Source organism: Natator depressus, chromosome 7, assembly GCF_965152275.1.
Source record: "Natator depressus isolate rNatDep1 chromosome 7, rNatDep2.hap1, whole genome shotgun sequence".
NCBI classification, from domain to species: domain Eukaryota; kingdom Metazoa; phylum Chordata; order Testudines; family Cheloniidae; genus Natator; species Natator depressus.
In genome coordinates this window covers 14,274,829-14,293,948 of record NC_134240.1, presented here as the reverse complement: position 1 = coordinate 14,293,948, position 19,120 = coordinate 14,274,829, and the positions used below count along the sequence as shown (strand labels likewise).

At 39.4% G+C, this 19,120-nt stretch overlaps 1 protein-coding gene across 7 annotated transcripts in view; it reads right to left on the bottom strand.

Annotated features, from left to right (window-relative positions):
• CNTN4 (contactin 4) overlaps positions 1-19,120 on the bottom strand; it is a 632,904-nt gene that overhangs the window by 25,016 nt on the left and 588,768 nt on the right. For 6 of the 7 annotated variants that reach the window (XM_074957515.1, XM_074957517.1, XM_074957520.1 and 3 more), the window contains 2 exons: positions 4,848-5,023; positions 637-757 (listed from right to left, as the gene is read on the bottom strand). In XM_074957515.1, coding sequence (XP_074813616.1) covers positions 637-757; positions 4,848-5,023 — 297 coding nt within the window. The remainder of the gene's footprint in view (positions 1-636; positions 758-4,847; positions 5,024-19,120) is intronic. The other variant, XM_074957521.1, reaches the window with a different exon arrangement.

The following is a 19,120-nucleotide window of genomic DNA, read 5'->3' as shown; positions in this document are numbered from 1 at the left end:
AGCAAGTTGCAGGTCTGGGTTTTGGGACAGTGTCCTTTCCTATGAGGAACTGAGCATCCTCAACTGCCGCTGAAATTGGTAGGAACTGAGATTGCTCAGCACCTTGCATGAGCAGAATGGGCATTTTAGAAACTGGTTTGGTTGAAACTAACAATTATTTTTCCCCACACAGCAACTGTACACTGAATCCAGGCTATATTCATGCCAATGACCCAGAATAGAGATTTAATACATTCAAATTAAAGGCCAGATTCACAGATCATCTAAGCACACTAAAGATTTGATCTCAAAGTTAACCATGACGGTCGTTTTACTAGATCATGATTAATCTGGAGAAGCAATGCAGTATTGACAGCAAAGAATTTAGTAAATTAACATTACAGTATTTCAGCTGCAGAAGTAACTCAATACAAAATCTTGTTTCTGCAAGTTATGAAAGTTTTGTGATGGCTATATAAACACACATAGAAGGATTTTTGTGTGCAGTATTTGGAAAATGTACTGTGTGGTACCTCGTAGCTTATTTCTTACAATAATGATAAGGTGCTGGGAATTTCTCTGAGACCATGCATTGTATTACTAAGAACAGCAGACAGTGTAAAAAGTAGTTTTACAACAACAACAAAATTCAAATACCTCTTACAATCAGGTCTGCAGTAGCCGATAGCTTGTCCACAGTTGTTTGCACCATGCAGACGTATTTCCCAGCATGCTTCAGCTGGATGCTTCTGATCATCAAATCACCAGCTGAATCCTGCTGATAAAGTAGGGAAAAGTGGTTACAATTACTTTTTAATGAGCTCTAAACATCATTACCACATGAAGGACACTGTGACTAATGGATTTATTTTACACCGGCTGATGAAAACATTAGTAATGGAAGCTGTGTGGCCTATTACAAATATGTGAACCTGCCTTGAAGATAAGAGCAGTAGCATTTCTAAAATTATAGTTTCTACAAGGGATGGGGGAGTCTGGTGGGTCAGGTAGACAGTTTACCATTAAAATGATGTGACAAAACTTATGTGAGGCAGGTTCTCTATGATTCCTTATTTATCTCTCCAGCCATCCAATTTATAGACTTAATTGGTATTCAGATACCTATGTTCCGCCTACAGCCATTTCATAGGTGAAAACCAGCCTAAATTAGGAGGCATATAGTTTGACAACCTTGTCTTACAGCCAGCATTTTGACTGCCCGCCATTTATATATTAAAGATCATGAGAACAGCACTCTCTAAGGAAATCTTGCTTCACCTAGCATGGAACAACACTAATGCATGTCTGATTAACAGTTGAATAGAACTAATTATGTTTATGTACGTATATGTATCTCAATATTTCTATACTCTTCACCAGACACAATGCTTTCAGTACATTAGAAATCTCAATTTAAGATTGTGATTATGGTATCTTCAGTGAAGAATATTAATAAAAAGTTTGAAATTTTGTAGCCCTGTCAAGTGTAATCACTAGAAACAGCTGTCTCTGTTGCTGTGTACCCTAGAATGCAGATCTTTGAGTGATACGTTGCATCTTCAAATTCATTTTGTTCACCACCCCTCAAAATGATAACAACAAGGCTCATAAATTGCATTTGCTTTTCCCTGCAGCACTAAATTTCACATCTGACAAATGTAAATGGAGACCATTACTCTGTTTAAAGTCTAGAAGAGGCTCTAACTTTGTGAAATGTCCATGAAAGCCACATGTGGAAACCTTTTTCTTTCCCTCCACTATTTCTAGTGAATACATATTTGGTTTCTTCCATCTTTTCTGTTAGCTACATTGAATGCAAGCAGACAAGGGGAAAAAATGAAATTAAATATTTTTTTTCTGTTGCAACTAGGTTAGATTAAACCCTCAACAGACCCGCACAAAATGGAGTGGGTACAACTAGATGAAATAGGAAATGTGAAAAATAGCATAGATGGATTCCATCTCTGTATGAAATACTGCACACAACCCAGTTCTCAAATTTTTTATTCAAATGAAACACGAGTGAACCTAAACCTTATATTTTCAGTGAACTGCGAGGGATTTTGGTCCTGTGGGTCCAAATGACCTCAAAAGAAGTCACACACAACAACTCAACCCATGCTCTACCCCTCTGAAAATTTAAGGGGTGAAAACTTTTCATCTGTGTTATCAATTCTTTTCAATCAGAATAATAACATCCAAAAGTTTGGTTGGTTGTTGGGAGAGAATCATGGATCTGTTATTCCTATTTTAAACCTCCTTTATAATGACTTAATCCAGGGCTGTCCCTGGGGTATGGTGAATCGGGGCGACCACTCCGGGCGCCCATGCTTTGGGGGGCCCCGTGGGCCAGTGCGGTCAGTCCCGGAAGTGATGGGTCAGTCCCGAAAGTGATGGATTTGTCACTTCCGCCCCAGGCCCTGCACCTCCCTAGGGACGGCCCTGACTTAATCACATACATTTTATAGCACCCAATCTGTAAGGACTTCCAGAGATGGTTGGTATTACAAAAAAGTGTGAAAATTAAAACAATTACAGGTGAAAACACATTAAAGCAGCGAGTGTATTATTCATATTTCAAACTACTGACAACAGTGCCTTAGATTGCCTCAATGACTGTTAAGAACTTAGATGTTAAGGTGCATTGGATGACTCAGGGGCTCTTTTCACCTCTAGGTCAACAGTTTGATCCTCACTAGTGACTGAAAGTTATTACCTCAGGATGGCTGTTCATGAGTCCACATATAATGAGATCTCATTCTAATTGGGTGTGGATTCACATTACTAAATCCTCTTTCAAATGAGATACCTATGTCAATAATCTCAGTAGAGAGGCCAAGTACTGATGTGATTAATGAAATGGACTCTATTCCTGCCTTGCTCCCTTGTTTTCTTTTCAAAGGCAACTCTAGGACTTTGTACTGAAGTAGTAAGCACTTTTCTTTCCTACAGGGCCCATGAGGAAACCTGCTTGTGACCACTGCAGGAATACCAAAAGCACCATGAGGTTGTCATCTTCATACAGAGGACCTTGACTGCAAAAGTATATTTACGGCTTTAGCCTTTGAGAAATGACTTCAACTTAGTGACTTTGACAATTATTATATTCTCTGCAGCTGGGATCTTCAAAAGGGCCCATCCCTAAACAGCACCCGACTTCCATTGAATGGATGCATTAACTCCTTTAGGTTCCTTTGAAAATACCAACCTACATCTATTAAGTTAAACCTCAAACATACTGTCACAGACAAGGTACCATGCAGAAAGATTGGCTGCCTCATGGTGTTCTTCCTGCTGCACTGTCTGCCATGCAGTGGATCCTTGAAGAGAAAAGACAGTATGACCCGTTAATACTATAAAAATGGCCAAATCTTGATTCCATTCAACTAAATGTGAAAATTCCCATTGATTTCAATGGGACCAGGAATGGGCCCAACGTCTTTTGTTTTAAAAACAAAAGAAAATGATAAGGTTAAGGCATGGAGGTCTTTTCAGTGAGTTTAATGGCCACAAGGGTACTAGATTCACAGCCATGGAGACAGAAGCCTTCTACTGACAGACAGAAGAGGTTTGGCACAGATAGCAGTTGGGCAAACTTCCCCACACTGTCACACCAATTTACCACGCCTCAGCAGACAGGAGAGGGTGGTTCATGCCCTATGCCCATTTAGCTTGAAGACTCTCCATGGGGGCTGCTAACAAAAGTGTTAATTAGTGCCGATTATGGCAGTTGTTTTCTGATGTGCTCCAAACAACTCTAGAAGAAAATGGATACATTTCACACAGGCTGCTAGGCAGTGATCAGAAAGTAACAACTTTGGGAGCTGCATTTGACTAGTGACCTAGAGGTGAAAGGTGTGGGGTCAATTCAATTTGAATTTGAAATGAAATAATGTAACTCATAAGGCAGAGAGAATTTTTATGGATGCTTTCCTAATCCCATAGTCTATTCTGTAATGAGATACTTTACATTTTGAATGTGAACAAAATGGTTAAAAAACTCTTATCAAACCTGCTCTTTTACTCAATACCATGTTTTCATGGACACAATCTTTCTAACCTACGAGTATCATATTCTTTGGTCATTGAAAATATTTGCATTATCTGGTGTCACAGTTTAGATTTCAGATAAACAAAGTAGTATTAAGTGGTGCTAATACCAGCCAGCCATATCACAACAACAGAAAAATCAGATGGTAAAACATTGAAAGAAAACCTGATCCCAGAGGCAACACTGTTGTAGTTTGCAGGAGAGGGGGATACTTATTTTGCAGATGTAAACTGGCACAAGGGTGAGCAAACATTGATTTATGAGGGCACAGAAATATACTGACAATGACAAAGACTAATCAAACAGGTTACAGAGCTCCAGAAAAGTGTGTTCCCCAAATTCTTTCTACTTTTTATGTGAATATAGAGTTTTACAATTACATTCAATTTATACTTTGCTGTTTCAGCAAGGAGGAGAACGCTAAGCAATTTATTCACCTTGGGGCAGATTAAGAAATCTATTCTACGCAAAGGGAATTGCCAATGTATTGTAGGGCTCTTTAGCATTAGTGGGATTTATTGGCATAAAATATGTCCCTCAAGAATCCACAGAAAAATAGACCTTGAGAAATACCAGTCATATTGGGCTATATATGAATTACTACAAACTGGGATACAGTACCTATTTAATGCTTTGCTTAATAGTCAGTAAAACGCAAGATACAGTTCTCACTATTAGCAGGGATATATCACTACTTTATCTTTCCCTTTAAGTTTGATTCTGTGTAGACAGTCCTTTTCTCAGTTATCCATGGTCATTACTGTGTCTCAGTATAACATATGCATGGCTTTTGGGGGTAGTTAATATTAATACTTACCCCTCCAACTCTTTCAAAGTGATCCCCGTCTTTCTCAAAGTCTATCAGGTGTCCATTAAACGACCAAGTAAACATAATATCTAGCGAGTGATCATGAGATACCTGGCAAGGCAGGACAATACTTTCTCCAACAGTGACATCTGTGCTGGAAGGTGGTACCACAACCCGTGTTGGATCTGTATACAACAAACAGAGAATACAAAAAAGAAGAATGACTCCCTTCTCCTTTAGAAATACACAGATTTCAAGAGCTGATTACAACACTAGGCAGCTTGTTGCAACCTCTTTACTGGTGAGTGAACTTTTAAAAAGTTAAGAGGTTCAATTAGGAGAAGAACTTAAGAGTTAGGAGGATGCTTAAAGGAACAATTGAACTATTAAGTTTGTAAAAGTGGGCTGGGAATTTTGTAAGAACAGGCCCTTGAGCCCTCTGTTTTCAGCTGAGTTGAAAATACCACCTGCAAATCTTTCAGGATGTCTGCTTCCATCTGCACCCTGGAAGTGTAGGGAGAAGTGTATGAAAATAAAAAGGTAATGACCAGATGTGGAGAGGGGGCGGGGAGAAGGGGTATCAAATTTGAAAGGCTTGGTTCAAATTTAGGGGAGGGGCCAAAGATCAGAGAATATTTCATCAGAACCTGTTTATCCTCCCTTTATTATAACCATTGTCAGTTGATCACTTTCCTTTTATCTGGGAATACATGCTGCAAGGTTTATCAGCGAATGTATTGGTTCACGAGCGTTATCAAAAAAAGTTGCGAGTATTCCCCAAACGGAGCACTACCTTGATACCATTCATTCATGGACTAACATGCACTTCTTGCCTGAATCATCCAGAGTGCTAAAGCAGCAGCAATCAAAGTGAAGCAAGAACATACTAAAATTAAACTAAATACATTCAGAATCTCCTTTATTCATGGCTCTTATCACAAACTGTGTATTTGTTTGGTACATCTGTTTACCATCTTCCAAATTCTGATGCTCTTAAGTCCATTCATTTTGGGTGAAATTCTTTGTTTTGAAGAGGGCCCACACAAGGTCTATGCACCACATTCCTCTTAAATGGGAGAGTTTAAGTGATGCATAAGCCGTATGCTGGCTCCTTGCACAAGGATGAATTTTACCATTATTAAAATTTCAAAGCTTATACTGCTCTCAACAGATACTTCCTCTCAACCCGCCCTTGATTTACATGCCTTTGAAGCTAAAAAAATTATTTTGGCTTTAAAATAGCAGTGACTCTTCCTCCCAAACAGCTCTTTATGAAGGATTTCTCATTCTGTCTTAAGATATCAGATGTTTCAATACTTAGGTAACAGAATCCAAGAGGCATTTCCAGAGATACAACAAAGCAAATATTCCACCATATACCTAATTGTCAAAGACTAAATAATCACTAATGTAATGATATTAAGGAATATTTATCATCATGGCATTGACGCAAACGTTATGCATAAACACTGCTGAACATTTTACAACTTGTTAAAAGACAAGGCCAGGGGACAAGGACCTGAATGTACAAAAGAAGTTATGCATCTGTCTGTTTTAGGCATCTAAGTCCCAGTTTCAGGGGCTGGGATGCACAAAACTTCCACTGAAACCCTGTAGACGCCTAAACTCACTCGGCACCTAAGTTTTTGCAGTAAATGTTCCCAAATTGTTTTTGCTTCTGTCTCTGAGCATGCACATTGCTGCCCTACTGTGGGTGTCTGGGTGCTCATCTGCCTATGCCCCAAAGTGATTCACAAGCTGGGGAAAATAGGCATCTGGCCACCTAACTCACCTGAGGAGCCCAATCTAATAGGGTCTGAGAGCACTGTAGCTTGGCAGATTGCTGGGATAACTGGGTTGGCCTCCCGCAGTAGGATGATAAAATTATTGTTTAGGCATCTCCTACATGATGTATCTAATCCAAAGGTAAACGTTTAAAACCTGGGCATTTAGGGCTTGATTCAAACCCCACTGAAGTCAAGAGAAAAAGAATCCCACTGACTTTGTTAGGCATGCTTTCAAACCCTATGGACTTTAGAATGAAGTTGGACTGTTGTTGGTTCACTAACTACATAAATACAAAGAATAGAAGACTTGGGTAATACAGATTTCCACAATGTGTAGCAGGAAAATTAGCAGAACAGGTAAGGAAATACAGTATGGTGCCTCTCAACTCAGGTGTAGTGTTACCATAAGTAAGCCTACAACATCTGTACTGACTATTGTGTTTCATTATAAATGTTATATGTTAGCTAGAGGTTCAGAGTCTAAAGGATTGAGTACATTGGTTTCCACCCAACCCCCTGGAATGGATTAAGACAGACATGATTCAAGCTACTCTTTACAGCAATCAAGCATGTTACTCTAGGGTTTGTACCAGTGAGGGTTACATTGGTGTTGCTACACTCATGCAAAATTCCCTGTGGGCCTGATCCTGTGAAGTAAAGTTAATGGAAATTGAGGGCACTTAGCATTTCAAAGGAAATCCTAATTTACCATTTCTGTCCACCCATCCACCGAATAATTTCAAATAATAATAATGATAAAAAACCCACCTATCAAAGGCTCTACATGTCCTAACACATCATTAATGCTACAATAAAATCCTATCAGGATTACAATAATCGTTTAGACAGGAACTCCCTCAGCCCTCTCCAAAAATCCTATAAAATGTTTAAGGGTGTGATCCTGAGAAGAAATGAGTGTCTCCTACAAGTTTATGAGCAGAGTTGGGCAAATTTTTTTTGCACTAACCTTTTTACTTAGTTTAAAAAATGCAGATTTGGTGACACCAAAATATTTCTTGAATTTGTGTTGATTTTGCTGAATTTTCTTATTTTGGAAAAAAGTCAATAAAATTTTCCAAAAATGTTGAAATGGCCAGTTAAAATGATTAGTTTTTCAGTTAGAAACATATTTTCATTTCAAAATTTCCAGTAATTTTATTTAAAAAAATCTAAAAGGTTTAAAATGCTCAAAATCAAAATAAAATGTTTGTTTTATCAAAACAAAATATTTCAGTGGACCTGAACTGTTTTTGTTTTCTTTTTTTAACTTTTTGGAATTGCTAACATCCAATGAAGTGGGCTGTAGCCCACAAAAGCTTATGCTCTAATAAATTTGTTAATCTCTAAGGTGCCACAAGTACTCCTGTTCTTTTAACAAACTGAAAAATCTCTTTTGCCCACCCAGCTTTTGTCCTGATCACCTTCAGCTTCTACTAGAGTCCTACAATTTATCTTGCAGGATTGGGCCCTACACAAGTATTAGTGGCTAGTTTTTGCTGAGTCTAGTCTGCACTTCCCTGTGACATCCTGCAAAAATGCAAGAGGTCATCACTACAAAAGGGAAGGGAAGGGCACGGACTGGTTGCTGATATACACACACACACACACGCTTTCAGAGATGCTAAACATAATCCCAGTGGAAATCGATAGGAGCTACAGGTGCCCTTGCCTCAGGTTCCTAATCCCTTAGTGTCGAGAAGCACAGTGATGTTATATTTTAACATACAGTTTTTCACTGAACGGCTGATACAGCCTGATGACAAATCACACCTGAGTGGAATACAGGCAAGACTTTGACCCTAGTCATATTTAGCATGAATGTGAGCCCTCTGTGATGCAATTTACAAATCACTCTGGGGAGAATGGTTACCAATCTGTGTTCAAAGACTGGAGAAGTAAAAAAAAGTTCTATTTAATAGTCCTAGTTGCAGCAGCAAATGGAAAGTGTTATGCACAAGCCAGTTGAGGACAGTCAAGTGGCAGACCTTGGCAATATGAGGCCAAATGGTAATCAAAGTTATTTGATTTGCATTGTTAAAAGTCATAGTTTGAAGCACCTATTTAATCAAAGAGAGTGTGTCAATGACAACAAATTTGTTCTGGTTAGCCTCCATATTTCAAAGTTAGCTACAACAAGGATTTTTATGAGCTAGTCAAAATTTGCTATGAAATAACTATTTAGTTATTCATTCTCTATTGCTCTTAGCTACTATACAAGAAAGACGAATGAACCATTTACCTATATACTACAGCAGAGCGGGGTTTTTTTGTTTTTCCACCATGATGTTCTCCTAACTACAGATTATTTTCCTCAGCTATCTTTGTTAAGTAACCTTTACACAGAGGAAGATTTCCAAGGGCAGCTAATTGTTTTTAAAAAGTGGTCAAACGGAAAGGTTTTTTTATTTGCGATTCAAGTGAACATTTGCTTTTGGAAGCCTTCTTGTGCACTTTGGTATGGCTTTAAACATAAGAGCAATCAAAGTTGTTGAATGGGAGTTCTGAGAAAGTTCAGCTAGCATTACTGCACGGATACTATTGGAAATACAGCTGCATATTAAATTGAAAAAGGTAATGTTCAGTTTCTCTAGAGGTTTTTATTTTCTTCAAACACCAAATGGCTAAAAAAACCTCCCCACTTTCCAGTTGTGAAAAGGAACTAATGACAGATTAAGAAAAAAGGGCAACTGAGTGAAATAGCATGTTTTGTATGCATATATGTAAGTATATATCATAGATTAATATACATAGGGCCAAATGCAGCCTTGGCGTACAATGAAAGAGTTCAATTCCCATTGCAGAGGGATGGAGTTCAACCATAATTAATAAAAAGGCTTTCCTAGATAAGTATTGAGAGGACAGGGAGTAAATGATGAGATTTACAGTTTGATCTGACTCACTGCTACAAATACGGTCAATGAGTAGTTAACACTCTTGTCTGTAGGTGTCACTGAAAGCTTAGTAGAAGAGGAAAGCTGCTTTTTTCTTTTCTTCCCCTCAAGTCAGCAATTTTCAGGACCACAGTTTTAGTGCTTATCATGTCAAGGAAACTTCATTTTCCTATTTTACATACAATATTTCTTTGCATGTCAACTATATCTGAGAGATCATTTATGTTTTGAAAGCTTAGATCTTTTGAGAAGAGAATATGCTTACAGGGCCAGATCCTCAACTAGTGTAAATCAGCACTATTCCATTGATTTCAGTGAAGTTATGCCAATTGACACCAGCAAAGGATCTGGCCCATAATACATACAAAAGAACCCTCAGAGAGTATTCAAGCTTTCCTGACCTATCTTTTGATCTGCATTGTTTCTCTTCGTTTTACTGTTGATTGCAGGCTACCAGAATCTGCTGTATTTCTCATTAGTTTAGTTTGCTTATGTTGGACTATATTTTTAGCAAGAGTTTACCTGTTAACCTTCAAAGTGAGAAGATGTGGGTAGCATTTGTCATCAATGTGCCTGCTGTAACTGTTGCTTTTGTCACTTGTATTCTACCAGAAGAAAATCTTCTCTGGCTGTTTGCACTATTTGGTTTTCATGTCTCATTTCGGGAAGTTGCTACACATTTTATAGTTACAAACCGCCCAGCTGTATATATCACCGATATTTGAGGGGAACAAATTATCCAATTTGAAAAGAAACCAGCTTGCCCTGATTTTTTTTAATTGATTCTGTGTCCATTAGGAGGGATTGTTTGTTGAGAATAAACAGCTCCATATTGCCATATTTGCTTGTTGTAGATCACGCAGTGCTGTGTTGTGTCACGTTGATCTAGAATACATGACACAGTGGGACACAATCTGCTGTGGCACAAAATAAGCAACATAAATAAATCAGAGGCAGACAGTCAGAGACGGATGCATTGTTTTAAAGTCAATGCCCAATGTGAGAGTGTCAGCTGCTGAATGAAACGAGTGAGCAACAACAGAGTAATGAATGACACCACAGTGAATAACAGTTTATCCCTAGTGACCAAAAAGACTTCAAATGAATTGGGGATTTCTAACTAGAGCTAGGCTGGTTTGCTGGTCCATTGCATTGCACCGCCACACAGGGTCCCATTTCAAGTGTGTTCACTTCCAACCTGGCAATGTTGTGTGCTTAGACTGTGAAGGGATGGGAATGCTATAATGTTAATAACCATAATGTCTTTCATTCAAGGACATCAAAGTGCTTAGCAAACAAAGGATGAAGCATCCTAAGTCCTGAATGAGGTGGGAGGATAGAGTATTTTAAACTCCAGAAGGCTGAATACTGTTTGCAACATGCTCAGGACTTGAGACGAACAAAAGAAGTTGTGATTCAGTGGGAGTTGAGCATCTCAAATGATTGGTCCCAAAGAGACGTAGGGCCAATGTTTTCATATGTGGGTCTCTAAAGTTAGGGACCGAAATATGTATTTAGTCATCTAAACAAGTGATCTGATTTTCAGAGGTACTGGGCTGAAGAAGACAAGCCTTGTGATATTGACACAGGACTGGGACCTGTGAGCTGGGGGTTCACTTCTTGGCTTTGTTACAAACTCCCTGCAACACTTGGACAAATCAGTCTCTGTGTGCCTCAGTTCCACATCTGTAAAATGGGGATAATAGCACTTCCCTTTCCCCACCCTTGTCTATTTGGACTATAAACTCTTCAGGGTGGGGACTCTCTCTCTCTCCTCTGTATGTGGGGTGCATTGTACAAACGTCCCCCATCATAACAATGGGCACCTACCATTTCCATTGCTTTAGCACCTCGAGCACCAGACAGCTTATTTAGATGCCTAAATACAGATGTAAATGCTTAGCTTCAAGTCCCTACGTTTACATTTTTTGCCAAAATGACTTTCTCAAGGTTACACAAGTCACTGGAAGTGCTCAACAAAAAAACAACCCAGGAGCCATGGCCCCCCTTCCTATATTGTAATCACTAGATCAGGGGTTCTCAAACTTCATTGTACTGCGACCCCGTTCGGACAACAAAAATCACTACATGACCCCAGGAATGGGGAACCGAAGCCTGAGCCCACCTGAGTCCTCACTGCACTAGGTGGGTGGGTGGGTGGCAAAAGCAAAGCACAAGCCCCACTGTCCTGGGTGGGGTAGGGGGCGGGGGGAGGAGGGGATGGGCAAAGCCAAACCCCAGCAGCTTCAGCCCCAGGAAGGGGACCTATAACATGAGCCCCACTGCCCAGGGCTGAAGCCCTTGGGCTTTGACCCTGGGAGGCGGGGCTTGGGCTTCAGCCATAGATGGTGGGGTTCGGGCTTTGGCCCCGGGCCCCAGCAAGTCTAAGCCAGCCCTGGCAACCCCATTAAAACAGGTCCCGACCCACAGTTTGAGAACAACGCTGCACTTGATCACATGCTTTCGTCATACAGCCCCATTGGACTGATGTAAAGAATGGCACAGACAGGGTTCATAAGGAGTCTGGTCTCTCTCTGCTCCCCGCTGTTATTAAACATCTCCAGAAGAATAGCATTATGCTTAGCACCGTATAAGTATATTTTAAGACCCAGATCCCCAAAATGCTTCATAGAGTCAGAGGTTAGACCAGAAAGGACCACGAGATCATCTAGCCTGACCTTCTACATATCACATGCCATCAACACCACCCAGCATCCACACACTAAACCCAATATCCAAACTTAGATCAAAGTATTATAAACTTCAGGAGACTAGACTATTATCACAAAATGAAAGGCCAGAAAGGACCTTGAGAGGTCATCAAGTCCAGCCTCCTGTGCTGAGGCAGGACCAAGTATACCTAGACCATCCCTGACAGGTGTTTGTCTAAGCTGTTCTTTAAAACCTGCAGTGTCGGGGATTCCACAGCTTTCCCTGGAAGCCTATTGCTGTTCTTAATTACCCTTATAGTTAGACAGCTTGTATTTTGCCTCTTAAAACTCTCCAGTTTGTACCCGTGTTTCTTAGAGTAGACTGGACACTGTACTCCAGCTGAGGCCTCACCAGTGCCAAACAGAGTGGGACAGTTAACTCCTGTGTTTTACATACATAAGAATTGAAGCTAGCTCATGGAGGGAGAACAAACCTGGTCTGGCTCTTTACCTGGAAGAAAGAAAGTGAGTCTTTGCTCAGGTAACTCATGTACATTTTCTTCAAGCTCCTTGGTACCATTTGGTACCCACATATTAGCAATAGACTTGGAGGCAATGCCTGAGTTAGAGAGCCCGAGGAGCTCTGGCACAGAATGGCCAAAGTGGCTGCTGGAGAATGCAATGAAGAAGATTTTGTTCTGAGCTGGAAAGAAGGATGCCGTATAGGCCAAGGCCATTTCAGCACACAAGGTGCTGACTTCCGATACTGTGTATCGTCATTGTTAGATTTTTAATGAAAGCCAGTGTGGATGACAAGGTAATTTCAGGTTCAAGCATGAATGATCAAGTGCAGGGGTTTATGTTCAATTACCAGATGCTTCAAGCAAGCAGCTAAGACAAAGGAAAGCAATGCCAAGCACAAAGGGTCAAGTTCAACACTATTGAAAATGGACAGAATGTTGCCTTTGCTGTTGATGTACAGTAATCAGATAAGACACAACAGGGTTAGGTAAAAGGTTCACTAAAGTTTTAGCATCCTTTGTGTGGGTCAGGGGATTTATGCAGTAGCTATAAATTTGAGGCCAGCCATTCTATGGCCTCAGGTATTTAACAATGTTAGGAACACCTCCCCTTCCTTCCCCCGTGCAAATAGGAAGAATAATAGACCACAGTTTTTACTAAACTCCACCCAAATGCATAAAGGTATCACTTTTGATTGGTTGATTCCGGAGGAATTTACTTTGATTAACAATACTGAAAGGCTGGTTCAGGAAATTATATTGAGTCATTTTTGTGCCCCAATTGACCCTGATGTACATACAAGATGCCCCCACAGCAAAAGCAGATACAGGGCTATATTTTTTCTGTGGCCTCCATTCCGCATCCATTTTTGTAGATACAAACGCTTGTGCTTGCAATTGTGGACCTGGAATGATTTTCAACTGCAAATATTCATCCCCACCCATTTAACTACCTGATTTTGTGATGCAAACATCAGAGTTAACTTTCAAAGTTCTGGGCCATATATCTTTTATTTTATGCACAGGCACTCATGCAACTTTACAAGGATTTAGATTTAAATTCAATTTTTAAAGATAAATTATAACCCCAGAATTTTGGGGATGATTTTTGAAATATTTTTGTTTGGTTTATTTATTTTTGCCATAAGTAGCTGTTCAAAGATCTCCATTACTTAGTTTCAATTGGCAAGGACCAGTGATTAGATGGATATAGCAGAAACTGCTCCTAGGCAATTCATTTTGGCCTTGGATGTGTGTGACTTTGGAAATCCATTATGAAGGGAGATAATGGGCAGCATACCAAACCAGTATGCCCTAGATTTTGCCCTGCATTGTAGAGCATTATGTTGGTTTCAAGTAAGACTGAGTCTTATCTTCCTTTGTGTAAGTTGCAGAATTTTAAAGTGTTCCTAGCATGTGTATCTCACCTGAGTGAGCAGATGTTCTCACCTTCAGATTTAGGTCATTCTGGTATTGTTGTTGAAATTTTGCTTGCTGACTTTTGGCTTCAACATCAGGGGTTAAGAAGTTAGGTTGTCTTGTAAGGGTAACAAAATACCAGTAAGATAAGAGATGATCTCACCATTTTCCAGGAATATTTTAATTGCATAATATTGGTACTAAACCACACCTGGTACCTGAATGTAAGTTTAATAGGAAACCTAACATGAAGGGTGTGTGTGATTTCAAAACATATTTTCAAGGTTTGTTCTAGGCAAAAAGGAAGTCAGAATTTTTCAAAAAAGGACCAGAGGATTACAAAGTTGTAACGGCTTGGGTACACCTCCACCTGAGTTCTGGACTGTAGAATAAAGGAGGAAAAGAGAGAAAATGAAATTATTTGGAGTCAGTGGTGATCTATTTTATGAGTGGTGTTTATGGTCATTCTTGGTTTGTGACTAAATTATTGCATTATGTAAATAATTCAGTGGCCTTTTCCCTTGTCATGTTAGTTTGTACAAACTGACTAATTCTCTGGGAAAGGATTATTTGGGTGTCTGCCAGGGTTTAGATATAAATTAGCTAGGATATAAATTAGATAATGTCTTCTGCTGTTTCTATAGGTGACAATGTGATGGAACCAGAAGTACTTGCAGTTGTAGTTTGGTCCAGAAGCAGGATGCTGGTGACAAAAGGGCATATTGACAAACAAGGAGAGAGATTAAGCAGATGGGGAACCACATGAAGTGGTTTGAAAAGCCACCAGAAGCAGACCGATAACAGTCAGCACCGTGACAGCAAAGAGAGAGTAAAAAGACACACTGATTTGGTTTTTTCAAACATGCACAAGTAGGTGACATTTTTGCCTGTGCAGACAGTGAAGGTCGAATGCCACACTGTCCTTTTTGATCAGGCAGAAAAAAAGCTTGGGTTATCATGCAAATATGCTCAACAATAGTCTTGGTGTCATCATAAAATTTGTCAAACTTTTGAAGAAAATAATGACTGCCTTAAGAGTGGCAATGTGAGATAGCAGATACAGATTAAACTGAAGTATTAAAAGCCTAAGGCATCCATGTAACACAGGCAGAATACCTACCCATTCAGGTAAATAGGACCAGGATAACGACACAATGAAAACACAATGAAAGTGTAAATTCCAATGATTGAACCAAATTCACCCATTTACAACGATGAGGTGACATGTAAACTTATGCTGCCATTTATGTTACCTCTGAATTTGGCCCTAAAAATCTATAAGCATCATCCAGTCCCCTAGCATATGCCTGCATCCCACAAAGACATAACAAAATGCAAATTCTCAACAGCACGGATAATTAACCATTGGAACAGTTTAGCAAGGGATGTGGTATGTGCTCCATTATTTAGAGTCTTCAAATCAAGATTGGATGACTTTCTACAATAGAATGTTCTAGCTCAACCAAGAATTATTGGACATAATGCAGGTCTCTTAATGGGTGACATTTTATAGCCTTTGTTATGTATGAGGTCAGACTAGATGGTCATAATGGTCTCTTCTCTTCTATGAAAGACCTTGCAGGACAAGATCTATATTATATTAGAGACAATATAAATCAACAGTAGCATTTAAATCACTCTGCTTTTGATATGTGACCAAAGATTAGAAATCACCCATAGGAATACACTAAATATTCAGACAAGCGGCAACATTTCCCCCCCTCCCCCCCGCCTTTTTGTATTTGCTAATGCAACATTTATACAAGAACTGCAAATTGACTTAAAGTCAAAAGCATCTGAAGCTTGGTGACTATCAAACTTCTGGGACCTCTTAACATTCTAGACATCTTCAGACACTGTGAAAAATGCTGAAGACAGGATAATGTGACCCTGAACTGAGAAGATTAATAACCGGTGAATAGCTAAACTAACATGTGGTAGTTTGCTATGCTAATTTCTACAGCTATGCTAATGGATTGTTTGAGTAGTTTATGGGGCATGGCCAAAATTAATTTTAGTAAGGAACAGGGAAAGGTCAGAGCAAAGGTGAGTGGTTAAACAAAATCTTCCGCTTTACAATATCACAGCATCCACTTGCATTGCTTTCACTTATATGCTGTTAATCTTACAGGAAGGCAACAGCACATAATGGTCCACATATAATCAGTAAGACTGAGGCTGGCTCTTTTCATATACCAGTATATGTTTCCATGTGTTCTGTACAATGAACCACTGTACGTGTGTATTCACAAGCAAAGGAATTGATTTGTAAGGCATGTCCCGTATAAGAAAATGTATAGCATTTTACTGTATTGATTATTTTCTGCAGTAGTATGATATTGCTAGATATAGAGTAAAATTTCTCATGACAGGTCAGTGGGACTTAACCTCCTAAGTGCCTGAGTCACTTTTGAAAATAGGACTTAGATGCTTTTGAAAAGTTAACCCATAGTGTTGCTATATACTTCTGCCATACTTTTCTGTAATAATGGATGTCAGTGATTTATAGCGATGTATATAATTGGGAGTGAGGCTTGGAGGGGGAGAAATGCGGTCTTTCCTGAAGGAGCAAAGGTCCTGATTCAGCAATTCATCCCCAATTCCACAATCAAACACATGCTTAAATGCTTTCCTGAGAGGGGTCTGCATGATTACAACCCTGGCAACTTTAACATGTTTAGTCTTTGCTACATTAGAACCACATTTTATAAACGGAAAGCTTGTATAGCTTTTTAGATATATGTTACAGTGTCTCCTGAGCCATTTTCTGTTAGGAAGCATCCATTTCATTTTAACGTGGGCAATTTTTCCTTTTAAGTAAAATGTGAGCAAAATACCGTTCCATTGCTTTTCCTACTAAGCTGTCCATCTGTTCACTTTTAAAAGTGGCAGTTTTCTTCTTGGCTCCATTCATACCTGAACGGCAGTTTTGGTACAACATATTAACGCATTTCTTAAAATGACATTGAAAAAAAGTTTCCCATAGATTGAAAACTGTCTAAACATGATGTAAGAGTTCCCCTCCCAGGAATTAATGCCTCCCATCTCCAAGAAAGGGACCAGCCAGTCAATCAGCAGACAAGCATTTCTGCATACTGAAATACACACTCTTTGTGTGGCTGAATAGTAAATGAAGGTTAATTTAAATCTGAAAACAAATTAAAAATGGAATTGGATCAAAGAATACCGGGAAGGGATGCACCATTATAGCACTATAAAGACAAAACAAATTAAAATATATCTGGTCCAGAAAGAGAGCACAAAGAGTGTTTCTTAAGTAAGAACAGGGAACAATACTTCATTTTAACCTCCATTTTATCCTGTGCAATGCTATCTTATTAAATCAAGCTCTCTCCGTACAAATGTGACAAAGAAAATCTTATGTAATGGGGTCTGAAAATGACAATCAAATCTGTCACTCAGAGAAATTTTTACTTGCTCTTTTATAGCAGTCAGCGTTGGTGCCTGATTACAGTAGGAAAACAAAGCATACACTTTGCTATACATGTATCGCTTTGTATTTTGCACTAAAATAAAAGGCACTTCACTTCAGAAGTACCTTATATGAAATCGGTATATTTGACAAATGATTGTACCATTTGTGACAGACTTTACAGATAATCCAGTGAATTCAAGGTGTCACCTTTTGTGGGCTATTGATTAATACTAGCTGATATCCATCTTTGCAAGTATGGAATAATCTACTGTCATTAAAAAAATGATGGCCATCTTACAAGGAAGGTTAATCAGATACAGACGCAATCATATCTGGTCTTTGATAAATTACAAGTCACTCAAAGATCAATCATCGGTCCCCCCTGAAACAAGCCCTTGTTACGGCAGAAATGTGATGACATGCAGTGTGTTCTACTGTCACATGCACAGCATCCAAAAGAATTTTGCCATTTTGAACAATGTAGCCTGCTGAGATTGTTGATTTGTGGCGTTTTAAAATATGTTTAGAATGATAATGATCGTAAATATAGAGAAGTGCTGGCTTAAATTTTCAAGGCACTACAGGCGAGCAATAAAATATAACTAATATGCCTGCACTCAAACACATCAGCTATAAGGTGATTGATATAGTTTGCGCATTTGTATGGAGCTGTATGTATTCTTACATTTCTCTACATGCCCATCACGCCCCAACATTTATCTCTGCTCTGCTACCTCCATACCCAGGGTGCAGGCCAAGAAGTTATTCTAAAGCTCAGGATTTAGTGAACATGCAACAGTAACATCAAAATAAACCATTTTTAAAGTCTAATAACTCCGGGCTCACCAAAGCTAGAGAATACCATTAGACATCAATGGAAAACCAGGATTTCCAGCAAACATGGTATAGCATTAGTTTCTAATCCTTAGTATCATGGATGTCATACCATGAATTGGTCACTGGGCTGAAGGGATAGGCAAATATCTAGGCCTTCCAGGACATTTACTATACAGACTATGGTACTTTCAGCCACTTATGGCCACTATCCTTTTTTCTGATGACCATTCCCCAGAAAGCTGAAGTTGCTGGAACCAATCACTATATATATTGCTATACCAATAATCTCAAAAGAAGTTGGAGAATTTATTATTACTTATTATTTGTATGATGGTAGCCACAGAAGGCCCCAGTCATAGACCGGAGCCCCACTGTGCTTGGCGCTGTAAAAACAGAACAGATATCCACGGCCTCATGGAGCTTACAGTCTAGGGATTAGGGCAGCTCAATACTTTAAATGCTGCACCTGCACCCCTGTAGTGTTTCAGTGAAGACAGTACCTATGCCGACAGGAAGGCTTCTCCTGTTGGTCTAGGCACTCCACCTCCCCGAGAGGAGGTAGCTGTGTCAACGGAGACTTCTCCTGTCACCTTAGCGCTGTTTGCATCAGGGATTAGGTCAGTTTAACTGTGTCACTCAGGGGTGGGGCGTGTGTGGATTTTTCACAACCCCGAGCAATGTAGCTATATCAACCTAATTTCCTAGTGTAGACCTGGTCTTAGACAAGATGTAGATATGAC